The sequence below is a fragment of the Camelus dromedarius genome, chromosome 15 (assembly GCF_036321535.1).
Source record: "Camelus dromedarius isolate mCamDro1 chromosome 15, mCamDro1.pat, whole genome shotgun sequence".
Lineage (NCBI taxonomy): Eukaryota > Metazoa > Chordata > Mammalia > Artiodactyla > Camelidae > Camelus > Camelus dromedarius.
The window spans coordinates 42135283-42162593 of NC_087450.1; the positions used below are offsets into that span (position 1 = coordinate 42135283).

The 27311-nt window shown below is 47.5% G+C and overlaps 1 protein-coding gene across 1 annotated transcript; it reads left to right on the top strand.

Annotated features, from left to right (window-relative positions):
• The first annotated feature begins 364 nt into the window (after window positions 1-364).
• CAPN14 (calpain 14) lies at window positions 365-24775 on the top strand. The gene is made up of 18 exons (XM_064494233.1): window positions 365-387; window positions 1068-1242; window positions 1817-1879; window positions 3621-3706; window positions 6212-6286; window positions 7330-7493; window positions 8505-8668; window positions 9156-9164; window positions 11108-11313; window positions 12746-12782; window positions 13251-13307; window positions 14645-14702; window positions 18057-18121; window positions 19444-19512; window positions 20169-20247; window positions 20879-20995; window positions 21313-21368; window positions 23657-24775. Exons 1-18 carry the CDS (start codon window positions 365-367, stop codon window positions 23681-23683), a joined length of 1530 nt encoding a protein of 509 aa, XP_064350303.1. The 3' UTR covers window positions 23684-24775.
• The last annotated feature ends 2536 nt before the right edge of the window (window positions 24776-27311 follow it).

The following is a 27311-nucleotide window of genomic DNA, read 5'->3' on the forward strand; positions in this document are numbered from 1 at the left end:
GTCTGGGTTCCAGACAATGTTGCCCACCCCCTACTCTGCTCACTTACCATCTTCCTCCCTGGGATATAATCCCCTTCTAAACTGGGTTACGAGCCCAGGGAGGATAGCACTTGAGACCAGGCGTTTCCTGTATGCAGTAAGTCCTCAGAAGATTCACGCAGCCACTTGTAGCACATGCACACCTGCCCCGTACGTCCATGCAGACACTTGAGTCCTGGACGTGCCTGTACAGCGGATTCATGCACATACTGTGTGCTGTCTGGCTTAGGCGACTGCTGGTTCTTGGCGGCTTTGGAAGCTCTGACTTTGCATCAGGACATCCTGAGTCGCGTCGTTCCCCTGAATCAGAGTTTTACTGAGAAGTATGCTGGCATCTTCCAGTTCTGGGTGAGTGTCCTTCTGGTGCCCCAGCCTGCAGGAGGCCTTAGGAAAGAGAGTTCCTGGAAGAGTCACATCCTTGCTTTCTGGGCTGACCACCCTCCACGGGAGTCCTTGCTCACCAGAGGGCGCTCTCTCCTTCCAGTTCTGGCACTTCGGGAAGTGGGTTCCAGTGGTGGTTGATGACCGACTGCCCGTGAATGAGGCCGGCCAGCTGGTCTTTGTTTCTTCCACCTACAAGAACTTGTTCTGGGGAGCTCTTCTGGAAAAGGCCTATGCTAAGTAAGGCAACCACCAGAAACCTTCCCCCTTTCCTTCCCGGCCCTTCCCTCCTCTCTGTCTCTGTCTCCCTCTTGTCAATGTTGAGGGAGGGCAAGAGGAGGCAGGCAGAGTTTATCAAGTGAGATCCTGAGTCCCATCTCAGCAAATATAGAAGTGACACATGTAACGGTCACCCCATGGGAGCAAGCTTTCAGGAATCTTGCCTGTCCCTAATGGATGGAGTTGTTTAATAGAGATGGAAACTCTAAATGTGTATTTTCTTTTTTGCCCCTGGGATAGAAGGAAGGAATAGCAGACATGTGATGTGGGGATAACCAGGCAGGGGATTCACTGGACTTGTGTGGCCCATCCCTGGCTACGGTGTAATCACCCTTCCCTTATCCCATGTTTATTCCTTCCCTGGACAGGCTCTCTGGCTCCTATGAAGACTTGCAGCGTGGGCAGGTGTCTGAAGCCCTGGTGGACTTCACCGGAGGGGTGACAGTGACCATCAAACTGGCAGAAGCCCCTGATAACCTCTGGGATATCCTAACCCAAGCGACCTACAGCAGAACCCTCATTGGCTGCCAGACCCACTCAGGGGTGAGACTGGGCCGGGCACTGGCAGGATGTCCTCCTCCCCTGCTGGTCCCCTTCCCCCTCACCCACCAGCTGCTCCTCTCCTCACTGTGGGCCCCCAGACTCCACCAGCTCCCGCACCCAGAGTCCGGATGTTCAAACCAGAACAGCAGAGCTGAGCCCTCCGAGTAGGCGAGACCACAGTAGGATACAGATGGCGTACAGAAAGGGAAGCTAACAATTCTTAAGTGTCAACCACATGCAGGGCAATTTACCAGCACTGCTAGCCTTGGCTGTCTAATTTAATAACAGACAAGAACCCTGCCTCCCCTGACAACCTCACACATGACTTAGCAGCTCTGAGTCTGAGTTGCATTCTGTAAACTGGGGTGATAATCAGTGCAGAATGGCACCCTGACTTCTTGAAAGGCTCAGATGAGACTGGGTGCTGAAGAGCTTTGAAAATTGTGAGGAAACACAGTGTGGGTCTCTCCCACCCCTCCCCATAGGCCCTCACTCCAGTCGAACAGGTCCCCTAACCCCCACATAAGCTGACCGCAGCAGAGGACTGACGGGAGCTCTCTGGTCTCTACAGAAGGAAAGGGTGCTGGAGAACGGGCTGGTGGACGGCCATGCCTACACTCTCACGGGGATCAGGAAGGTGGGTAGAACCAGGCCCCTCTGTCTCCCTGCAGCCTCTCCCTTCTCTCCAGGGACTACTCGCCAAGGCTTTGTCTCATCTTGGTGGATGCTATCATCTCTGCCCAGTCTAGGGGATGAATTCTCTCCTGGACCTGCCAAAGCAGGTGGTGGGCTCCCTTACCTCTGTGCCTCTTCTCTGGGGTGAAAGGGGTGGATCCTGCTTCTGCCACCTCCACCACCCCGTCCAATCAGCCTGCTGTACCTCACAACCCTGCTTTGACCTTCACTTCACCCTGGGCCGCCAATGATAGCTTTTCTATCTGGGTTTTCCCTCCAAATTCCTGCTTATTTCTCACATGCTCCTTTTCAACCCTCTCCTAGTTTCCTTCCGTTGCTGTCCATCTTTTGAGCTCTACTAAACATTGAGAGAAAGTTGAAGCAGACAGAGACCTTGCCTACAAAGAGCTTACAAATCACAAGTACGGAGGCAAACCATAGTTGAAATTGGTGGGGACGCAAAGTAGAAACTGAAAGAAGGGAGCAATAATGAAAGGCTTTGGGAGTTCAGAGGGAGGAGAGAAGACATTCACCTGGTTGGTTTGGGGGGAAATCAGAAACAGCTTTATAGAGGAGGTGCCATTGAGCTGGCCCCTGAAAGATGGGTAGATTTGTGTGAGGGGGGAAGAGCTATTCCCGATGGAGGGAGCCGCAGGAACAAAGCATGGAAATAAGGAATCAGTAGGTTGAATCTGAAAGATCCTTCGCTGGTCTCTAGTGCGCATGGCTTCCCCAAAGTCCTCCAGTTCCCTTTAGCTCTGTTTCAAATTTTTTCAACTCCATTCACACCTGACTTCTTCCTCCCACATTTCCATCAGTCATGTTTGTGTGTATGCCAAGAACTTTTAATTTATTTTCATATTTATTTAACAAAATTTTATTTTGTTAATATTTCTATGTACACATTTAACAAAATTACTTAACAAGATTTAGCCCTCACTGTGTGCTAAGTACTATCTTTACCTGCTTTACCAACGTTATCTTTCTTAAGCCTCACAATGGTCCTTTGAGGAGGTCTGCTCCTGCTGCAGGGCTGCTGTAACAAATTGCCACAAATTGGGAGGCTTAAAGCTACAGAAATTTATTCTTTCAGTTCATTTTTAAGGCCCGAAGTCTGAAGTCAAGGCATCATTAATGCCGTTCTCCCTCCGACAGCTCTAGGAGAGAATTCTTCTGAGCCTCTTCTGGCTCATAGTGGCTCCCAGCATTCCTGAGCTTGGGATGCACAGCTCCAGTCTTTGCTTCCATCTTCACATGTCCGTCTCCTCTGTGTCTGGCCTCTTCTTTTCTTTTGTAAAGACATTTGTCATTGGCTTTAGGACCTGCCCTGATCCAGGTTGATTCCATCTCAAGACCCTTAACATGATTACATCCGCGAAGGAAGACCCTTTTTACAGATAGGATCACATTGACAGATCCTAGGTAGACTGATCTTTGGAGGGGGCTCCCATTCAACTCACTGCAGTAGATGTGATTATTAGCTTCCTTGTGCAGATCAGGAAGCAGATACAGAGAGCTTAAGTAACTTGCCTTAGGTGTCACAGCTAGGAAGTAGCAGAGCCATTTTCTCCTCTACCAACTCCCAGGGCCTTTGGTCTTTCATTTCAAGGTTTCATCTGCAGGCAGGAATCTCACCCTGGTATCTGCAACATTTACAGTTGGCACTCAGCCCAGCCACCTGAACTGGTTCTCATTTTATGCAGGTGACCTCCAAACATGGACCTGAGTATCTGGTCAAGCTGCGGAACCCCTGGGGGAAGGTGGAATGGAAAGGAGACTGGAGTGACAGGTGAGCTTTTTAGGCTGGCTGGGAGGGGTGAGGGTGGGACCAGCGGAGTCGGCAAAGGAAGTTGCCATCAGCACACAAATTCAAATGCATTCTTTGGTCTCAGGCTGGATCAGGAAAGCTTCCAGACTGTGACGGTCAATTCCCTCATGTTTATAATTATTATTATTATTTTATTTAAGTGTAGTTGACTTACAGTATTGTGTTAGTTTCAGGTGCACAGCAAAGTGATTCAGGTATACATACATATTCTCACATTTGTAAGATGTTTAAGCACATGGATTGTTTTATCATTCATTATAATAATTAAAGCTAATGTTTACTGAGAACTTGCTAGCACTGTGCTAAGCCTTTTGAGTTTCTAATATCTCATCTATTCCTCCAAACAACGCTATTATAGGGCAGGTAGTTTTATCTCCATTTTACTGATGAAGAAACTGATGCTTAGATTGAGTGAACTCCTTAAGGTCGCACAGCATGACTCAGCAAGGTCCTTGGCATCTGGTCCCTGTCCTTTCCTTGGCACGGCTCAGGGCCCTTGTGGGCTGGCTGAGTCAGAGGTAGACAGATCCAGATTCACCCCTACATAACAGCCTTTGGATATTCTGATTGTTTCTGCCTGAAATCAACTCCAAAGGGATGCGGGCTTCACAGGCTACGGACTGGCTGTTGGGCAGAAAGGCAGGCTAAGTGCTACCGTCTGTCTCCCTCTGGCTGTGAAGATTTATAACACTTAACTCTACATGACTCCCCATCACACTTTAGCGTACACAAGAATTTTCACATATACGTTATCACTTAATCATTGTTATAGATGAAAAAAATGAAGGCTCAGAAAAGTCAGTTAAATTTTACTCCTGATAGAATGTACTGCACTCTATTTATTATACATTAATAAAGAGGATTGTCAGAGGGACTGGGTCTATGTGGAAAAAATGATATCCAAAGATATATATATATACATTTTAAAGTATTAGGGAAATACAGCATCATAATGTTGTAGGTAGTGAATGTATTTTTAGAACACATGCTTGCATTTGAGAAAGATGGTGGGTTAAATTAACTTGGTTAGCCTTGTGATCTTAGGCAAGCTTCTTACCTTCTTTGAGCCAGGGTGTGATAAGGGTTAAGTAAAACAGTGGGCTTTATCCCACAGTCTCATCTGCTGTTAGTCTCATCCAGAGGATATTTCATTTTAGATATTATATTTTTCAGTTCTAGAGATTCCATTTGAGAATATCTTTTCCTTATCATGTTCATAGTTTCCTTTACATTCTAGAGAAAGTGGTACATAGTTATAATCGGTGTTTTAATGTCTGTAACTGCTAATGCCATCATGTCTCTCGTATTTCTAGATCTATTTATATTCTTGATCATGGATCACATTTTCTGCTTCTTCATATGCCCAGTAATTTTTTATTGGATGCTGGACACTGTAAATTTAAGTTTCTGAGTGCTGAATTTTGTTGTATTCCTTTAAAGAACTTTGAGCTTTTTCTGGCAGGTAGTTGCTTAGGGATCATATTGATGCTTTGAAGTTTTCTTTTGGGAAAGATCTAGAAAACCTGTCACTACTAAGGTGTACACCCTCTGGGTTCTCTGCTAAAAACCCCATGTGTGCAGTAAGGTCTTTTGACTCTGGCTAGTGGGTGTGCAAATGATTTCCAGCCTGGTGTCAGCTCTGGGAATTGCTCTGGGTACAGTCCAGCCTTGTGGGGTTTCACTTTATGTCTGCATAGATTTTATTTTAGACAAAGACTCAAGGGAACCCCGATGAAGTTCTCTGGAGTGCCTTCTTTGTGCAGCCCCCTCATCTTGGGCGCTCTCCCCAGCAAATTCTAACTGTCTTGTCCTCCCTGAACTTCAGGCTCTGTCTCCTCCCCTCGGCAGGAATGCTAGGTTCTTTTCGGGTCCACTTCCCTGCATCACTGTCCAGGGACTAGTTTCAGGCAGGAGTCTCAGCAGTGTTAAGGCTACTTCGTTTGTTTCCCTCCTCTTGGGGTCACACGCCTGTGCTTCCTGCTGTCTAAGGTCCAGAAACAGTTGTTTCTTATATGTTGTCCCATTTTTAACTTTATAGTGGGGAAGTGATATAAGAAAGCTTTACTCCTTTATGGCCAGAAACAGAAATCCAAAAATGTGGACTGTGAAAAAACAAGCAATAGCAACATAGTCAGGGCTAGCTCTGACATTTAATCACCTTGTGACTTCAAGCAAGTGACCGAATCGCTTTCCACCTCAGTTTCCCAATCTCTAAAATGGCAATAAAACCCCCTACTTTGTAAAGTTGTTGTTAGCCTTAAATGAAATTAAGTACATCAAGAGCCTAGCCCAGAGCTTGGCTCAGAGGAAGTGATGAATTAACATCACCACATGTTGCTTTTCTAATATAGGATGTGAGATTTATTTGCCTACAAGCAGCATAAAGATGAGGAGAATTTACTGGAAGAAATTCTTGCATGTCCTTCACAATCTTTTCTTTCCTCATAAAAATGTTCCTGTTTTCAGCTCAAGGACATGGGAGCTACTGAGCCCCAAGGAGAAGATTCTGCTACTGAGAAAAGAAGATGATGGAGAATTCTGGTATTCAACTCGGGGACTTGGGACACGTGCCCTAGCCTAAATTAGAAAATCCACCCAGCAAACATTTACAGGGTGCCTTATGTATGCCAGGCGTCTCTTCTACAGACATCAGGAAGACCCTTCGGGGCTCACAGTCTAACAGGGCAAACAATCACAGTGGTGACCCCCAGCATGGAGCTCAGCCGGCACTCAAAGCAGGGCGTTGGGGGGTGGCCGCCCCCTCCTTTCCAGCTTCCACTGGGCTCTGTTGTGTCCCTCAGTATGCTCGATCCAGGAGTTGCCCTTCCTAAGCCACTGCGCCTGTGTCTCCAGAGCCAAAGAGCGCCCCTCCTATCCGCCCCGAAGCCTCTTACCCCTCTTTGTGAAAGGTCACCGGACACCTCAGCTGATGCTGCTTCTGACATGAGACCCACCTGTTCCCTGTCTTGTCCGCCTTCCGCCCTTACTATTAACTTCCACCCTGTCCCCGTGGCCCCCTCTTCTCCCCGCACCCACCCTTTTCAGACTGCTGCGGCTCTCTGTCTCTCCTGAAGTGGTCACTGAACTCAAGAGCCCTGCAGGTACTATTATTTCCAGGTTTCAGAGAGTAAACCGAGAGTCAGCTGGTTCAGACAGCCTATACCTCAGGTCACAATGTTGGCCAGGAGCTGGTGTAGATTTTTATATGATTGGGAACTGGTTTCTGCAATTCTCATTGAACATTTATAAGTCAGTTGACTAGTGATGAACGCCTCAATTCCACTTTACCCCCACCATCAGTGAAACAGGAACATTTCCCCCAGGCAGCTGTTGTTGGAGGCTGCCTCCAGCCATGGGATGGGGTTTCTCAGTAGCATCACCTCCCCATTATGGGCCCTTACACTGGTCCAGCCAGCCCCATTCTCAGGGGTCCAAAGCCAGCTCAGCTCTGCACAGGGCGTGGAGGATGGGGCCCTGGTCTGAGATAGGGCTGGCATGCCAAGTGCTTAGTTGCAGCCTCCCCTTTGGTCCTGATGAGATGTCACCTCCTTCATCTCTGCACTGTCCCCTTTCCCTCTGCACAGGATGTCACTGCGGGACTTTAAAGCACACTTCATGCTTCTGGTCATCTGTAAACTGAGCCCAGGCCTACTGAGTCAGGAGGTGGGCCAGAAGTGGTCGTATACCATGCTGGAGGGGAGATGGGAGAAGGGGACCACGGCTGGTGGCCAGATGAAGTCACCCCAAGGTGAGTGTGTGCAGAGGGGCCAGGGGTTCTTGGGCCTAAAGTGGCAGTTTTCCAGTCAAGGGTGGGGCTGTGGGCAGAGCCACTGCGGGTGGCTGTGCAGCTGGTGCCCTGCCCAGGGCTCTGCTGGCTAAGCTGTGTCTCTGGCCCTGGGCTGTGTCCCCCTGCAAGATGAGGCACCTTTGTCCTAATTTGCACAAAGGCGTAAAATTCCCTTAGGGGTGCATCTTTCCAGAGGATTCCCTTTCCTAATCAGCAGCAGGAGGCCACAGGCGCACATGCATAGTAGAAGGGTGGGTTCCATCTTTCTGTGGTTTTGGGACAAGGCCACTGATATGCTGAAGTGACCACCCCATAACAGGCAGGCTTGAAAGGGCATTTGTATCATATGTATCAGCCCTCCTTACCTAGAGTTTGGTAGAGAAACAAGATCAAGAACTCCAAGGTCACCAGGTCACTAGGAGATGACCGTGGACACATTCTCTAGGTGGAGAGTTTCCGGGACCATGTTTCCTTCCCCACAATGGAGGCAGTGAGCCATCTCTGGGAGGAAGGATTTGGAAGGTATGATCTCAGCAGGGCCAGGGCAGCCTTAGTTCTGGCTGCCCTTCCCCCACAGCATTGCCCCCAACGGCTGAAGCTGTCCATAAGCTAAGGCATGGTCCCTGTTAAAGTGCAGCTCCTCTGGGATCCCGGGCATGGTTCCCTTCAGTTAGTCAACACAGTCACTGACTCAGGCAGCCAGTGTTATGGGGCGCGAAGTCTATGCCAGGCCGTGCGCTGGACAGAGGGCCGCAGTGGTAAGAGTAACTCTTGTTCGTGTGTCCAGAGAAGAACCTGAGGTGGAGGTGGTGGGTAAGAGGGGACAGAGCCGAGGTGGAAGAAACCTTGGCTCTCTCCAGATGGACCTCGGGTGGGAATCCTGGGACAGGTGCCCCGTGTCTGGGCTCCTCTCCTGGTGTGGTGAGCGGGATGCTGGGGGAGCCTGTCTCACCTTGCTGTGTTCCATCCCAGACACATTTTGGAAGAACCCACAGTTCCTGCTGTCCGTCTGGAGGCCCCAGGAGGGCAGGAAGCTCCAGGGGCCCTGCAGCATACTGGTGTCTCTGCTCCAGAAGCCCAGGCACCGGCATCGCAACCAGCAGCCACACCTCGCCATTGGCTTCTACCTCTTCAGGGTAGGTGGGCGTCTGGCGCCCGCAGCTTCACATGGGGTCCCCAGCCCTTATCCTGCCTTCCTGTTTCTTGTCCACTTCACCATCCATGTCTGTCTACCCACCTCCTTCTCTGTCTACCACACCTGCAAATCCTAGCTCTGTCCCTTGGGAGCATGTGATCTAGAACAAGTCACCACCTTTTATTTGAGCATCAGTTTCTCCATCTATAAAGCGGGGATAAGCGGTGCTTCTCATTGTGCCCAGCACACAGTTGGTACAGTCAATTCTGGTTCCCTCTGCCCCTCTCCAGAAGCCAAGCTTACCTTCCCTCACCCTTTCTAGAATTTCTGATGGTGGATTAAAATGTCACCAACCAGAACAGCAAGTTTTGTGGAAGGAGAAGGGGCCTCTGGGTAGAGTCTTCTTAGATATCTGCCTCCATTAGAGTTTGTGCTTGTGAAAGAGCTGGATTCACTGCCTAATGAGGCCTCTCTGTTTTGTTTTATAGATGAACAAGGTGAGTTCCACCCCTGACCGGCTGGTCCTGGCTGGGAGTGGTGTCCCATGTGGCCAGGTTCAGTTTGACTGCAGCAGCCTTATGCAAGGAGCTACGAGGATGTCTGATGATAATGCCGGCTGCCTGTGTGTGTGGAAGAGCATCCACTGGCCTATTTTCATCCAAGGACACCCCCCCCCCCCACCTTCCGCGAGCCCCGCCAAAGTCCTTAAGCTTTCCTAGGGAGATCTGAGCCTGATGCAGAGCCAATAAATTTTAGAATGTATTAAATCCCTACATAAATACCTAGGGCTAATATTGAAAACTGTCACAGCATAGGAGGAACGATAAATCACAATCTTGCCTGAGTCGTGAAGCCTGTAATAAAATAGATCTCTAACATATGGGACATCAGGCGACCATGCAGCCTACCTCCTAGGGAACAAGGGACAAAGGCTTGGGAAATGAAACAGAAACATGGGCAGAGGGCAAGAACAGCTCTGTATTTCAGCTGCTGTGGCGGCCTCGAGGGGTCAGTTAAGAAGACCTGAGGTATCCCAGCCTCTGAAGGATGGCAGATACTATTTTGTTGCCCAAAGAAAACAGGAGTGAAAAATAACTGTCTCAGATTGGACTGAATTAAGTAAGAGCATTTTTATAAAGAAACCATTTGCATTGGGTGTCTTGGGTCAACATTTTTTTCCCTCCCGAGGGAACACTGAGTGCTCCCAAAGTTTATTAATTGCCTATTAATAAATTTTAAAAGAAAAAGTTATTTATATCACACCTCTCCTAAATAGAATTTGGGTCAACTGACAATAAAAAGTATAAACAGAGCAAAACTATGAACCAGTTACAAAATTCAAAAGGCAGGAAAAAAAGTTATAAGTTGATGAGGGGTAGGAGAGCCATTAATTCTGCCAGGAACACTAAATCAAGAACAGTTACTATAGCTGATTATAAAATTTAGTTCTGAGATTCCTGGCAGCCAAGGCAAAGATGGCAATGAGATGATTCTCTAGTTCTCCTAGTCTGATAAAAGAAAGCGTTTATCATCAGGAGATACATTTTGTTTCCCCAGCCCTAAGCAGAATCTGCAAAACATCTTTATGTGGTGGGTAATGTCTTTATCAGCAGTTGTCTGCATCTCCCACATGGACCTCCTCTCCCTCCACAGCCCTCATGAGAATAAAGGGGAGAGGAAGCCAGAGAGAAAGGGCAAGAAGGGGAAATACAGGAATGAAGGAGAGAGGAAGAGAGAGAAAGAGAGAATAAAAATATGAGAGAAAACAAAATGCACGCATGGGCAGTATCCTAACCAGAGCCCTGATTTGGGTCTTCTGAGCTCTGGGCCAGTCCCCTATCCCCTTCACAAGGCTGTTTTCACTGAGATGAGGCGGAACGTCCAGTTGATCTGTATGGAGCTATCACAAGGTGGGTAGGAGATGGCTGGTGGTCCGTCTGTTTCTGTGACCACGATCATGTCATAATCAGCCTTGAAATTGTATCGCAGACATGGAGGCAGCATCAGGAAGTGAAAAGGACTTGGCCATGGGAGCTCAGCTGCCCTGAATTCCAGTCCTGGCTGATACACTTACCTGCTGGGTGACTTTGTGCAGATGACCTAACTTTTCTGAGCCTCAGACCCTCAGCTGTAAATTGGAAAGTGCAGACACAGTGACATTCCTCACCTCATGTTATATATGATGTTGTTTTTAATGGAAGGTCAAATCAATTGCTGTCTGTTTATTCAGCCCCACGTAGGGTTCCAGCAAAGGTGCCCACTCCAGACATGTTGTGGTGTTTTCTCTCCACCCCTGACTCCTTTATCACCTTCTCCACTGGGGCTGGTTGGATTTGGCAAATCTGAGGCTATCTTAGTTCTGGCACCTGGCCAAGGGGCCCAGGCCTGGCCACAAGCCCTGGGTGATCACCTCGACTGCCCCTCTCTCCTCCCCCTGCAGAGTTATGATGACCAGAGGAGACTGCCCCCCGAGTTCTTCTGGAAAAATGCTCCCCTGAGCTGGCCTGAGGAATTTCTCAGGGAGAAAGAAGTGAGCCGGGAGCTGTGGCTGGAGCCGGGGAGGTACCTCATCGTGCCCTGCACGTCTGAGGCCCGCCAGGAGTCTACCTTCGTCCTCAGAGTCTTCTCCAGGAAGCACGTCTTTTAGTAAGGGCCCAGGCCTCTCCTGGAGGTTGGGGTCCACTGGGGCCTGGCGAGGTGAAGTGGGGGAGGTGGAAATGGCAGAGGATGGGGGTGTCCGTGGCCAACACGGAAGAGAGGTAGGGTGAGCCAGAGAGCAGGGCAGCTCTCTACGCAGAGAGCATCCTTCACACCTTCCTCTCCTTTCTCCTTCTAACAAATGAACATTCTATAGACATAGAGAGAAAAAGCTAGAACAGGCCTGGCCCCTGACCTCCAGGAGCTCAGAATCTGGGCAGGACATGGATGTATGAACAGCTATTTCTGTTACACTGTGTCCAGGGCTGGCATTAATCTGCACAGGGTGTTAGAGGAACATCGGGAAGGAGCAGCTGAGCCAACCTTCCATGGTCCTGGGGGAAGCAGGGGAGGCTTCAGGGAGGTGGTGACTTCTAAGAGATGCATAGGGGTTGTTCTGATGAGGGAGGCTGTCATCAACCGTCAGGCTCAGACAAATCAATACACACACATCCCAGCCGAACTTACTACAGGCCTTCGTCAGAGATATCACAGGTTTAGTTCTAGACACTGCAATAAAGCAAATATTGCAGTAAAGAGACTCACAGGAATTTTTGGGTTTTCCAGTGCATATAAAAATTATGTTTACACTGTATTGTAGCCTATGAAGTGTGCAGTAGCATGAAGTCTAAAAAAATGTGCATACCTTAATTTAAGAAGCCTGATTGCTAAAAAATACTCACCATCATCTGAACCTTTAGCGAGTTAGAATTTTTTTTGCAACAGTTAACATCAAAGATCGCAGATCACAAATAAGTAATAATAAATATAATAATTATGAAAAAGTGTGAAATATTGTGAGAATTACCAAAATGTGACAGAAACATATGCAGGGAGCAAATGCTGTTGGATAAATGGTGCCAATACATTTGCTAGGTGCAGGGTTGCCCCAAACCTGTAATTTGGAAAAAACACAGTCAAATGAGGCAGGCCTACATTTGGCCTGTGATTGTTCTGACGTGCCAGCTCTTGAATGCCTGGAACCCAGTTCTTCCTACATGTTCTGGGCATAGGTTGTTTGACTTGATCTCAGGCCTCACCTCTTTGTCAGGCTGCTGAATTTTAACATAGTCTAACCGAACTAGGGTTGTTAGGTGAGGGTTGGGGGAGGAAAGGGCACACCGGGCAGAGGGCTCGGCATGAGCAAAGGCCCAGAGGTGAGAAGGGGCACGGGGTGTGTGGGAGCTACAAGCCATAAGCTGGACCGGGAGCCAGACTGCACGCTGCACGGGGAGGGGGGCGTGGAGTGAGAGCTGGGCAAGGCCCACCTAGCACATCAGCTAAGGAGCTTGGAAGATGAGTTCCCAGGCGAGGGAGAACGTTGGTCCAAAGCTTCCCAAGATGATCCCCAAGAAGTAATTCTGTCTTTCTTTTTCTCCAGTGAAATTGGCAGGCGTTCAAATGTCATCTTCTCTAAGGTGAGTTGTAGATGGAATGCCACATGACGGAGGCTGTTTATAAACCCAGGGTGGTGGATTTCTTGCTCACATCCAGATCCCACAGACCCTGCTCTGTGGTACACACATTCTGGTATCTACGGTCCACTAAGAGGGCCCAGGTTCTGCTGTTTTTGCCCCAGGAGAACTGCCCTTTCATCAGGTCCTTGGCACTGAAGGCCCAGAGCCCCAGGTGCATGGGTCACTCCTCCACGTTCTTCTGTTTCCCTCCACTTGGTGTTTCTTCTGCCCCTTCCACAGTTTGCTCTGTCCCCAAAGTCAGCAAGAACTGGAGAAACAAGGAATGTGTGTGAATGCTATGGTAGGAAATGTCAGATAGTGCTGAAGTTCAGACCTACAGATTCCAGGGACCCGTGAGCCATTAGTGCGTGCACAAGGGTCCATTCATCCAGAGAATGACCAAGTCTTCCTGTGTGTCTGCTCCTCTAGGAAATTGTGGACCAAAATGAAGGGCAGGATGAGTTCTTCGCCAAACTTTTTGAAAAGGTCAGTTGGGGTGGTAGCGAGGGGCAGGGGACACTGTGGAGCTTACAGTTCCCTGGAGGATGGGTTCACATCTGCCAAACCCCGTGTATAAGTTGTGATTTAAGGCTTCCCAGTCCCCAGACTGCCACTTTCTATTAGAGCCCTCAAGTTTTTGGACAAATGAGTAAAGCCACTGAGTCCAGGAAGTTCCTGTAACATGCATGACTATCCTCGGAAGCTCCATTGATTAATTTTTAATCCCTGAGAAAATGGAATATGGCAGAGGTGAGAGTCAGGGTCAGGAGCAGGGGGTGGAGCCTGGCCATGACATGCCCTCGGAGTCAGGGGGAGGGAAGCCCAAGGAGAAAGACCCGTGGGTGGTCACCGGAGGGCGCTGGGGAGGAGGGAGGCTACACACTTGATCCCTTTGAGTTCTTTCCTTGGGCTGACCCAGATCCAGCCACCAGCAGGAGGCCAGCGATGTGAGTGCAGGGCTTGGGGGCGACCCTGTCCCTAAGCCGCCAGACACTGAATCCGTTTAAGAACAGGGCAGGACGTCTGGGTGTGACATCTGAGTGATGTCATTAAAACTGGAGGAACATGAGCTTCCAGTGTTGGTAACACTCTTGACTGAATTCACCAGATGTCCACCCTTCCATCTTCCCTCATTCTCACCACTGGTGTTTTGCTTAATGTTGTCAGAGAGGATACATCAGAATCTTACATGTGTTGTTTACAGAAGTTTTCCTCCAGATCAAGGGTTTCCAAACGTTTTCTGCTATAGTCCTTTTATCAAATGCAGTCTCATAGAGTATCTTAATGTATACAAAACAGATAAAAACTGCATGTTATGAATATATATCCATTTTCTAAGTCCAAATGTATGGTACTTATGTTTCATTAATATGTGTGAAAGTTAAATGTTTGTGTGAAGAGTTGCTTCCTATGGACTCTAAAACTGAAATCTGGACTTTTGGCAGAGGATATTTTATCAAGAATAAAATTAAAACCCAGTTGCTGAACTTCTGAAGCAGCTCTGTAGAACCCAGTTTGAGAATCACTGCTCTCTGTTAGTCTACCTCTTAAGAGTCCTGCCCTGCTGGGGTGCTCTGGACTTGACACCCAGTTAAAAACTGTTGCGGAAGTGCTTATGAAATCCCAGATTTAATTATGTGTCTAGTCCCGTGCCATACGTGCAAGATTACCATGTCGCTAATTCTGTCCAGAAATGGCGTATTTGCCGCGCTGAGGATGCAGGCGGGCGAGGCCTTTCCCAGCCCGCTTCTGCTGTGGCCCTTCTGTATCTAACGACCCTTCAGTAATGACGGTTTTCTCCTGCCACTCTGCTTTTGCTCTAGCATCCAGAAATAAATGCTGTCCAACTGCAGAAGGTCCTGAACCACATGCCCTGGTCAGGTGAGTATTTCAGAGTCATCCTGTAGGATTCAGGGGACACAACTTTTCTGAATCCTGGGTCTGTTTCTCTTTGTTCTGGTGGGCCATGTGAATTACTGCACTCTGGTCCCCATGGAAGTTGTGTCTGACATCATGGTGGGTCATGTGGTTTGACAAAGGTAAAGGAATTTATGGGAAATAGCCCCCTTTTCTGCTTAGCTAGGCGTGTAGAGATATATGGCAGTGAAAAGGAAGATTTCTGCCAGTTTGCTAGATTGAGAAGAGTAGGTGAGTATTTCTTTATTGGCATATAAATTCCCTGCGGAAGAGCAGCACCCATTTCCTTAACCTGGCAAATAAATATTAAGTATTGACTAGCTTACCAGGCAGCTCTCTGATGAACTTGTATTTAAATTGATCAACTTACAAAAATCTGATTGGAGGGAACACATCTAACTTACGAGGACTGCAAATGGGTAATGTGGATGTCTTCGTATGAAGCTTGGGATAAATTATTAGGAAAGCTTAAAGTCCATATAAAAATATTTTATATGTATATTTTGAGTGAGAGAATATGATTTCTGCAGGGAAGAGAATGGATTTCAAAGTGAAACAGTAAACCAAACAGTTAAAGGATATTTGCTACCTAAGATGTGTGATTGCTTCTCCTTTATATGAAGTCAAGACTTCAAACCCAAACAAACTCCAGTCCAGGGTACTGTATCACTCAGAAATTTTTCCACAAACGATATATGCTGGAGAGGGTGTGGAGAAAAGGGAACCCTCCTACACTGCTGGTGGGAATGTAGTTTGGTGCAGTCATTATGGAAAACAGTATGGAGATTCCTTAAAAAACTATAAACAGACTTACCATATGATCCAGCAATCCCACTCTTGGACGTATATCTGGAGGAAACTCTAATTCAAAAAGATACATGCACCCCAATGTTCATAACAGCACAGTACATGGAAACAACCTAAATGTCCATCAACAGATGAGTGGATTAGGAAATTGTGGTATATTTATACAGTGGAATACTACTCAGCCAGAAAAAAGAATAAAATAATGCCATTTGCAGCAACATGGATGGACCTGGAGATCTTCATTCTAAGTGAAGTAAGCCAAAAAGAGAAGGAAAAATACCATATGGTATAACTTATATATGGAATCTAAAAAATAAAAAAAAAGACACAAATGAGCTTATTTACAAAATAGAAACAGACTCACACATAGAAAATAAATTTATGGTTATCAGTGGGGAGGAGGTCAGGAAGGAATAAATTGGGAGTTTGAGGTTTGCAGATACTAACTACTAAATATGAAATAGATAAACAACTAGTTTATACTGTGTAGTACAGGAAACTACATTCAATATTTTGTAGTAATCTATAATGAAGAATATGCAAAGGAATATATGTATATATATGGATGTGAAGCATTATGCTGTATACCAGAAATTGACACAACATGATAAACCGACTAGACTTCAATAAAGGAAAAAAGAAAGAGACTGTATAATTTCCAGATGGTTTCTTAAAGCCAAACTTAGGTATCATAAAAGAGCCAGAAGAGAAGGCTCTAGAAGTTATAGAATATGAGATGTAACCCCTCCCCACCCCTCCTCAAAAGAAAATTCTTGGGAAATTATCTAGAAAAGGTGGCTTCTGCACATTTAAATTTTAAGTCCTTAACCACAAGTATGCAAAATAATTTTTTGGAAGAATGTATGGACAAATTGCTTTGATTTATTCCTCTGAGAGGGTTTCTGATAGATAGATCAGAGAGCTACTGTAGATTCTGGCAAACTGATAAAGTCTCCCATAACAAATGATGGAAAGTAGCATTCTGATTCACAAGTTTTACCATCAGTCCCAAGAGTTATATAAATCTAAAACTAGAGGGATAATTCTGTGTTATAGGTTGGAGTCTATACATTTAGACATTTAGAGGAGAGCCTTTGTATTCTGCCCTTGGCCCACATTTACTTCCTCAGCTTTTATCAGCGGTTTGGAAGAAGACATCGGATCTGCAGGCTTTATCAAATCTGCAGACGGCATTGAGCTGGGAGGAATCGTTAATTTAATAGACAGCAGAATTGAAAGTCAGAAATGTTCACCACAAGCTGTGCCCACGCCAAAAAGATGAAATGGAGTCAGGATGATAATTAAAAATTGCCATTTATTATGTTTAAAAAATTGATTGCACAATTTCCTAACAGAAGAGCCTTCACCTTGTGGCAGCTTATTTGAAAGATACCTGGTTAATTTAGTTGACCTCAAGCTTAACATGTACTAACAGTTTCAAGTCGCTGCTAAATAAACTAATTCACATTCAGACAGTATTTAATGGAAGCATTTAGATGTGTGTCTTTGAAATTGTGTTTCAAGAAGTATTAGAACCCAAGAGGTTTTAGTAAGTGTTCCATGAAATGAAAGGGGTTAAGTTCTATGGTCATTCACGCTCAGGAAATTCCATGTTAAAGAAAATTTCAGTGTGGGCTCTTCAGCACCTGTCAGATGCTAAGGTACCTGGTGAATGCGAAAAAGGGTCTGTAGATACAACATATTTCAGATTTATTGGAACTCAAAACCCTTTCTTTGCAAAATATCTCCCTTGGAGCCTAATTTGGGAAATGCAGACTGAAAATTTTGGAAGTGATAGACCCACTGTACTTTGTTTGATCAAATTGCATCTGAAGATGTGCATTCTAGTCTTGGTACCACATTTTGGAGAGATGCTGGCAATGCATAGGGCACAGAAGAGGCAGGTGAGGGTTTAGAAACCATTTCATCTAGGGAACCGGTGGAGACATGTTCAGATGTTTAGAATAGAGGGGAGAAGTCCAAGAGGGTCCAGTACCTGTTTATATGCTTCTGGAAGCAAAAATAGGATTTAGTGAGTGAATCTTCCAGGAGCTTCTGTTGGAATGAACGTGTGAAATTTCTCCTGACTTGGAGCTATCCAGCCATGTGAAAAAGTGAGCTCCTGCAACTGACATCTGTCAAGACATTTGAGGAAAGAATCCCCCAGTTTGGGTGGGAGCTTGGACAAGTTGCCATTTCAGGCTGGGGAGTCCAGGACTCTCTGGTCCTGGCCCCACCAGGTAACGTCAGGCCATGTTCATCTGACCCACTGTGTAAGCAAAACCAGGGTGTTCTCTGCAGGGTTTTACTGTGTTCTATGGGTGTAGGACTCCTCGCCAAGCATTCTCTCTGTCTCCACTGCTCTCAGTCTCCCTGCCCATCCCCACCCCCAAGAGAGATGGTGGTTATTTGAACCCATGGCCAGCCTAGACAGCACTTCCTCTCCCTGTTCAGAAAAGAGCCACACAGTCCTGGGCCAGCCCCATGCAGACTCTTTCTGTTCCTTCACAGGTCTAGGGAGCACACAGCCTCACTTCAGCCTCGAGGCCTGCCAGGGGATCCTGGCCCTACTGGATGTATCCTTTCAGGGTTGGAGGTGGATGCCTGCTGCTATTTGAGAGCTCTGCCCTGGAGCCAGGCTGCCTGGAGTGGAATCCTAACCCTGACACTTGCTAGTTCTGTGATCTTGAACAAGTCACTTGGCTTCATCATGCCCCCAGGTCCTCACCTGCAGCACCAAGATGGTAGTAAAACCTATTCCGGAGAATCGGTATGAGAATGCAAAGGAGATGACCCATGTCAAGTGCTCAGGACAGAACTGTCATCGAATAAGGGATCCATATGGTTATTGATAATAGTAATATGCTTATTTCCTAATAGGAGGAGGCAGCTGCGGGTTGGGGCTAGTAACAATTCTCCAGGTTACAAGAAGCTTTCACAAGAGCCTAGGGGGCCTGAGTTTTCCATTTGGTGACAAGTCAATGGTGGCCCTCATTCCCAGATCAGGAAACCAGAGCTCGGGAATTTCAGTGACGCGCCACAAACTCAGCTTTTCTTGTTCTCAACTGATTTTTCAAGCAAACCCTCTGCCTTTCTAGGTGGAGAAGTTAATCGGAGTTTAGTTACCCCTATTCCAGAGGCACATAGAAAGCATAGTGTGAGGAGGGAAGTTGCAAATACAAAAAGTCTTTGCAGAAACTTTGCAGGAGGGGATGGTGGTCAGGTGTGCAGGTGTTGGGGCAGGTCCCCGCCTTGCCGCCAACTGTATGAACTTGGACAAGATTATACTCTCTGAGCCCTCATTTCATCATCCATAACGGGGGCAGTTAGCACCTACCCCACCTATTAGGTGAAAATGAAGTACATAGTCAAGTGCGTAGCTCGGTGCTAGGCTCACTGTCAGGGCTCAAACAGAGGTGGCGTGGGGTGGTATCTTTCACCCAGTCTCTCTGGTGCATTTGGACATGGTCTACAGGGCCAACCATTGAGCTTTGTTCATAAAAATAAATATAAGAGGCATTCTCAGCCACTCTATGCCTGACTCCTTCCATGAGTTGGTTTTGACAACAATGAAAAAAAGTTACTATTTTTTATTTCAATCACATCACATCGGCCATGTCAAAATGCCCTGCTCCACTAAATGGTGGCTGTTGGCATCTCCATCATCACCACCATCCTCTCCTCCCAGTGCAGTTATACTCCAGCTCATTCTATCCTTTCCCAGCAAGGGCGAGGGAGCCCCGGGCTGGACTGACACAGCCAGGGGAAGCCAACTAGGGATGTCCAACATTGAATGGGGCCGTCCCAAGTGGCACACTGCTCTGTGGAGGGCCCATCACTGCCTCCAGAGTTGTGGATGAAACTCCTCTGGTGGCTTTGACCTTAACCCTGCTATCAGCTTAATGCATCTGGCACCGTGAGTATCCAGGAATTCAGGGACCTATGGAAGCAGCTGATGCTCTATCAGGTAAGAACAGGTGTTCCCCACATGTCCCATGGGATGGTGCAGAAATGGCAGTTCTGCAAAGTTGTATAAGATACTTCTCTCCCTTTCAGCCCTCCTGCCCAAACACTCACCCAATCTTCTCTAAGGTCCTTTGAGTGAGCCCTCCCCTCTCTCCCAAACTCAGAGAGCCTGTGGCAGTAGTCTCCTGAACTTCTCAAGGACAAATCCGATCATGTCGCTTCCTTACTAAAAGCTTTTTGAAACTCCCCCTGGCCTTCAGATCAAGTCCCCACTCCTTAGCGTGGCATTTAGAGTCCTTCATAAATTGGCCCCCTTCTGCTTTTCCAATCATTACTCACAACTCTCCCCCATCTCCTGAGTCATAAAGTTGGAAGCCCTTCAGAGTCTGGATAATGTGCTTAGATTATGCACATTTACCTATACTCGCACTGTCCATCCCCTGGGACACAAAGACTGCTCTCAGTCCGAAGCCTTAAGGAGAACTGGGAGAGGGGGTGGGGTCCTGGCATGGACCCTCTGCCTTAATCTCGCTGGGGCAGCTGGCCCTATAGGTGGAGCCTCATAGTCCTGCAGCCTTGACCCTGGGGTGCGAGGAGCTCTCAGGCAGTGCTTGGAAATGGCTGGCTTCCTTAGCCTTTGGTGTGGCTTCTTCATAGGAGGTTTTCCACAAGCAAGACACGAACCAGTCAGGATCCCTGAACTGGGCCCAGCTGCGGGCCGCCATGAGGGAGGCAGGTAAGCACGGGGTGGCGGGGAGTGGTTGGGGTTCTGGTGCTACCAGGGCACACACCCACCAGGCAGGCTGGGGAAGGGGTACACGAAGTCCTGCAGTAATTCTGACAAGCAAAGTTACTCCCTGAGTTTCGAGGCCCAGAGACGAGGATCTGCAAATAACTGAAACATTTATTATCATCACTACGATTGATCACAGCTAACATTTATTGAAGGCTGGAACATCCTCACTCCCATTTAATCTTTGCCACACCCTGTTATAAGCCCCACTTTACAGAGGAAGAAATTGAAGCTCAGAGAAGTTAAGTAACTTGCCCGGGGCTTAAATCCAGGGCTCCTGGGCTCCAAGGGAGATGCTCCTGACCACTAAGCCGACTGCTTCCTTCCTGCCTTGAAGGCTAGTGATTCACTTGATAAAAAGATCCTCATGCTGGTTGCCTAGGGGACCAAGATGGAGAATGAAGGTAAAATAAAATTAAGAGGCTAAGTAATTGAATGATACAGAATGATCCCTGTAAAAGAGGATCCTGTGCTGTTAGGGTTCAGGAAGTCGAGGGACAATTTAGGGGCCTCTGGTGGGAGGGGAGCTGGGTGTGAGGCCCTGGCACCCACGGTGGGAGCGTGTTCGCTGCAGGAATCGTGCTCGGTGATGACGTCTGCCAGCTGATGCTTATCCGCTACGGCGGCCCCGACCTCCAGATGGACTTTGTCAGCTTCGTCCACTTGATGCTGCGTGTGGAGAACATGGAGGGTGAGCTGGGGAAAAGGGGCCCGGGGGCTTCCACTCCTCATGGATTGCCCACCTGTCCCCACTTCAAGCATGAGAGAGGACAGCTGCCAGTGCAGAAATCACAGCCAGCGTGCTGTGCGCCCCTGCAGCTGGGCTCTACCTTGTCTGCTCCAGGGCAAAGGTTTGAGGTGGCCGGCTTATAATAAGTGTGGCCACGTGATTGCCCAGAGGCCAAAATTGAGATGCTGGGTGAGGGGACCTAAGGGAGGAACTAGGCCCTAATGTTTCCAACACACACACACACCTTAGCTGTGTTCTTTTCTGCCGCATTTTCACAGATGTCTTCCAAAACTTGACCCAAGATGGCAAAGGGATATACCTCCAGAAGCCAGAGGTAAGACCTTCCCCACTGGCTTGGCTAACATTATCTTAGGGAGAGGTGGCCGCTGCAGGTCCAGGGTCCTGTGAAGGAGAAGGGTTCTGGGGCCCTTTCTTCTCCTGAGTTCAGGATGCAGGGCTGTATTAATTGCACTCAGTCATCCATTCATCAGATATCACTGGCAACCACCGTGTGCTGGGCACATGTGCAAAGAACAGGAGATCGACTCAGTGCCCAGTAACTATGACCTCAATCACGCCGCATAACAGATCCAGACAGCTTCAATGGTGACAGCAGCATTTATTCAGCTCCCCTGGCACGTGGCGGGGAATCAGCGGGTCTCAGCTGGCTCATGCATCGGTGGGTCAGCTGGGGCTTTGCCAGGGTTCCTTCACTGAGGAAGCTCTGGCCAGGCTCGCTCATCTTAGGACAATGTGGAAGCACAGGGGAGCCACTAAAACACACAGGGGCTCTGATGCCAGGGCTCCCATCTGGCAGCTGTGCCTTGCAACCCCTTCTCTTGTCCAAAGCAAGTCCTATGGCCAAGCCCACTTCCCCTCTGCCAGGAGAGGAACTTCAAAGTCACTTGCAGAGGGTAGACCCGGAGAAGGGTGGAGACCTGGACTGGCAATCAACTCTAGCACAGACAGTAGTAGGGGAGCTGGCTGGATCAAGCCTTCCACAGAGGCCTTTCAAGAGGAGGTGACATCGAAGCTGAAACGTCACAGATAACTAGGAGCCAGGCAGGGAGAGTGGAGAAGAGGAAAGGCCCGGCTGAGAGGGATGGCATGTGTGCTCCGGGCTGGAGTGGGGAGAGTGGGGAAGCTGGGTCCAGAGGAGTCTGAAGAGATCACAGTCAGATCAGGTAAAACCTACAGGCTAGAAATAAACCTCCTGTCAAGGGCTGGCTGAACCCTTCCCATATGGGCAGGGGTTCCCATCTTGTCTCTGTGTCCTCTTCCCAAATTGCTTTGCACGTAGTAGGTGCTTGATAAATGTTGGTTGAATGAATGAAGTGATATGCTGAGGAGGAAACCAATCTGTGTCTGACCCTGATTGTCTTCCCTGATCATTCAGGCTGCATGGATTCACTGAGCACCTCCGCTGTGCCAGGTGTGAGACCAGGTGGTGTTCACTGCAAAGACACTGGAGTCTGGAATTGGGTCCTCTGCCCTTTCTTTCTAAAACACAGCCTCTGGGCAGCTTAGAAAGGGACTAGTAAAAGCTGAGATTTCTTCCTTGACCTCAGATGTCCATTTTATGTAATAATCTTCTAAGATATAGGGACCCCCTCTATCGCTCCCATATTTGAGTGTGAAGGTAGGATGCAGCTGGAGGGGCAATGGTTAGAATCTTCTGAGCACATCCACATCCACAGATACCCAAGGTCCCCTCCTGATCCCAAGCAATCCTTCCATAGCAGCAGGCTCAGAGCAGAGAGAGTGGGACAACAGGACACCCACAGCCTGAGCAGGCTCCTGAAAGAGACGTGCTTTCATGGAAAGAGAGCTGGACCGAGACTCGGGTTGAAGCCATAGCAGTCCTTGTAACTACCTGTGGGACTGTCGGCAAATCACATTCAATCTCTGGGCCCCAACTTCCCTATGTGTGGGCTGGGCTGGGTCTTCAAGATTCTCTCCAGCTCTGACCATCTCTGGTTCCTTGAGGAGATCCTCAAGGCAATCCAAGTTAGTCTACAGGGACTGGCAGCCGACTTGATGGTGTTTCCCTCTGGGGTTTTCTCTGACATTGTTGCTAACTTCACCATCATCATCTTCATCATCTCCAGCATCCGCATCACCATTTTTATGTAATGGACCTGGGAAGTGGTTTCCCCAGAGGTCCCCCCGTGTGAGTTAGAGGGACCACTCATCACACCCACATAAAGCTGTCAGACAAATGGGCCCATAAATGTAAACACAGAGAATATGTGCTAATGGATTTCTGCTACCTGGTCGGTCCACACCTGCACACTGCTGTCACGAGCATGCCAAATTGAATTCATGGGGGAAAATTGCATTGAGAATTGAATATAGAATCAGCCTGTATCTTGGCTATCATCATTCACAAGCACCATGAGAAGTCAAGGTTGATTATATTTCAGGTTGATTTATACTTACTACCGGATAGTGAGGTCCCTCTGGCTAAACCATCCATTAATGTCCTGTCTCCAAGGCTTCCCAGGAGTGAGAGGGAGGAGGCCCCAAGTCCTGTGTCAGGCTCTAGGACCTGGTGACTGTGAAGTGAAGCATCCTTAACTGATGGGTCTGAACAGACCATAATTTGCTTTCCTATTATTCCAGTGGTTGATGATGACTCTGTACACCTGAGAAGGCTGGACGCCCATCGGCCCTCATTCAGGACTCTGCATATGGCTTAAGGGTGGACTTTGGCTGAGACCAGCATATGCTCAACCCACCTGCAGTTGGCTGGACCACATCTCCAGCCATCACCTTCTCATCTGGCAAGACTTCTTTTCTGCAGATCACCCACTTTGGATGGCCAGCATGCAAAAAGGGAAGGGAGATAGTAATGATCACCTTGGACTTGTAAAGATCAGCTCTTTCCCTGTGATCACAACCTTGCCACAAGCAGAGATGTGGCTTAATCAATCTGCTCCAGAGTTGGCGTGCTTAACCTTTATACAATGCTGCCTCCATGGATGTCCAACTTAAATGACCTTAGACATGCCAAGTGTCATCACATTTGGGGTAATAGTCTAGGTTTCAATGTCTGAAGAGGGAATGATACATTTGTGGACATCTGTACCGGCATCTATAAATTGATAGAGGCGTAGGCTGAGTTTTAACTGTTTGAGGGAGGGATGGGGATATATTGAGCTTTCAAGATCACAGAAAATGACAAAATTGGCAGGGACTAGGTGAGATGGGCTGGCTTTGGCACCTGAGGTCACTGGGTGATCTGCTGACAATGTCTCCAGATGATTGGACTTGGGGAGGTACCAGTGGATTTAAAACACCTGACTTCTTAAAGGGCTTCCTGCTTCAAATGGGTGTTAGTCTATTTACTTGACCTATGGGCTATCAAATCTACTTCAAAGAACAACAAATCCATGCTACATCATTGAGTTAATCTGTAGACAGTTGGTATATCTTATCTTTCTGAACTACATAGATACCTCATTTTCCTAGCATCCCTAACAACGCAGAACCCAGGTGGAAAACCACAGCAGTGGCCATTTTCCAAAGCCCATGCATTTTACTCATAAGTTAGCAACCCAGAGCCATTCATTAAAATTCTATTTATTATTAATTTACAAACTATTCTAAAAAACATTGCTATCTGGTTTCCAGCTCCAGCTAAAGGAGGAGGCTGAATAAGGGGATAAAAGAGTGTCCATTGGCAGAACTAGAGGAAATGTGACAGCCTGGTAGGTGGGCTCTGCAGGGGGACAGAGCACTTTCAAAGCATGGCTCAAGGAAGTAGGAAAGCATTTTATTTAGAAAAACTTTTATTTATTCCAAATGATAAAATGTAAAATGGTTTGCCATAAAGTACCATCTACAGTAGTAAATGAGGTATTACTACTTTTGTAGAGATCACGTATTTATAGTCTTTTAAAGATTTGTATGTCTATTTATTTATCAATATCTGTGTCTTTAGACTCTGCCATTGTAAATATTTGTTTTTATTAAATAATTGTTGCTTTGCTCCATGAAGGCAATTTTGCAGATTTTTTGGGGTGGTAGGAAGGTGGTACCCTTATCCCGTTCATGACTCTTGCATTACAGTGTGATGGTTCTGCTTGGTGCAGAAGGAATCTATGTCCAAATTAATTAAATCTGATAGACCTCCCCCTTTTGGCTTCTGGGGGGTCTTAGCTGCCCCCCTGACACTCATGTGTTATCCTCACTACCCTGAATTTATGTACCACTGTGGCAACTCAGAGATGACGTGTGCCCTGCTGACCTCCACCCCTGCTGATCCCTCCAACGCCCCCCAAAGCTGAGTACTGGAGAGAGGGGCAGAGCCACCTCCCCCTCCTACCTCGCCCCTGCCCATCTTCTGTCACTCCAGGGTGTGGGGGAAGGGAAAAACCTAGGACAGAATAGACTGTTCAAGCATCAGAATAAAGTCATGCCGCAGGTCTGAGTGGTGGGTATCAGTGGTGGACACCAGAAGTCAAAAGCCAAAGCTTATCATGACCAAGCTGATGGAAGGTGTGGAAGCAGGTGAAAGTCCAGGAAAGGAGGAACAAGGAGTTGGTCCTTAGATTCCAAGAGAGGTGAGGTCAGGGAGTCCAGAAGGTTGTGTTGTCCAGAGGTCCAGCCCAAGCAGTCACACATGCCGGGGGAGCCTGTCCTAGGCTTTCAAATCTCAGAGAACAATGACGCTAATTGATAAAAGAAAAGGACAGTGCCAGAGGGGGCTAAAATACCTGCCCTTTCTCTATCCCTGCTTTTCTACTTTCCCTTCTCTCATGTTTTGTATAAAGACCCAGTCACCCGAGAGAAACTTCCAGATTCCAGTTAAGGCCCAGGGCAGGGCAGTCAGCAGCTGGCTGTAAGGAGCACGACCTTCCCGCTGCCATCACGCTGGGTTAGAGTGATCTCAGCCTCTGAGATTTTCGAGCCGATGTTTTCCCCATGAAATATTGGTGTTTCTATTTATACTGAAATAAAAAAGGAAAAACTGAGTTTTGTGGGTACTAGGTGGGTAAAGGAGGGCCAGCTCTGCCCGGCCTGGTGGAGGGACAAGCTGTGTGCCCAGCTCTGGGGGAGCTCTGGGAAGTTGGCCCCCTGGGGTCGCCGGCCCTACGGCCTGAGTTACCAGCTCCCTCCCAGTGTCCCCAGGACTGGGCAGGTACAAAATCCAGCAGGGATGAAAGTGAGGGGAGGTAGGGCAGGAACATTCTAGCTGGGTGACGTGGGACCTCAGGTGACTCATTTGCAAAATGCAGCCCCAGATGTCTACCTTACTGGGTCACCATGAAGAGTAAATAATGCTGGTAAGCTGTCGGCACTTGATAAACGAAGCACCTCTTTTTTCCCTTGCTCAGCTCAAGTATTTTTTTTCTACAACTATTATTATTTATTTTTGGTTTTGGGTTTTTTCCTAAAGGTTCTGTACTTTATGAGTAATTTGTGAAATATGAACTATTATTATTAAATTTTCATTTTTAGCCATAATCCTAAACACCTCTTAGATTCTTTTTTTTACAATTCATAAATAGATAGTACTTTTATTTATTTTTATTGAAGTATAATCAGTTTACAATGTTGTATTAATTTCAGGGAATATTCAATATCTTGTAATAGCCTATATAATGAAAAAAATATGAAAAGGAATATATACATTTATTTTTGTTTGTTGTTTTCAAGGCATGGTCACCCATCCTGACCACTCTTCTGAAATGCTCAAGCTGTTATACTCCATTTCTACTTTCCTCTTCTTCCTCCACATCCCCTCTCTGGACATGTCACCACCTCTGTGAAGTGTGGCCTCAGGAGGGCCGCCCCCGTCTCCAGTGCCAGGGTCCCAGCTCCAGGGACCTCTGAGAAAGGGGCCATCTTGTTATTGAAGTTCCTTTTAAGTGAAACATACAGCAACTCTGCCTTCTGCTCACCTGGAACCTCGGAAGCAGGAGAAGGCTTACTCATTGAAGCCCTAGGGTGTCAGCGAGGGGTTCTCTGGACCACAGATACAGTCTGGAGACCATAATGACCAGCAGATGTTTCAGAAACTCTGCTGGCTAATTTAGATGTGACCTAGGACTAACCTGACACTAGTAGGGAGAAGGCATGACCAGGATGCAGTTACTGTCCATTAGACCGACGTCCTTGCAGTGATCTCCACTGACTGGATCAGTAGGTTAACTCAGCTGGTTTGCATGTGGTGCTGATGAGGCCTGGCATGGTAAGGCCAGTTGGGAAGTGAGCTCTTATCCACTTGTCCAGTCAGCCAGCCGTTCAAACATTTACCCATCTATCAGAAGAC

Coding starts and splice junctions, on each gene's coding strand:
- CAPN14 (XM_064494233.1), top strand. CDS start 365: ATGCTGGCATCTTCCAGTTCTGG. Junction 6,287..7,329: donor GAAGATGATGGAGAATTCTG/GTATTCAACTCG, acceptor CCCTCTGCACAG/GATGTCACTGCGGGACTTTA. Junction 20,248..20,878: donor GGCCGCCATGAGGGAGGCAG/GTAAGCACGGGG, acceptor TGTTCGCTGCAG/GAATCGTGCTCGGTGATGAC.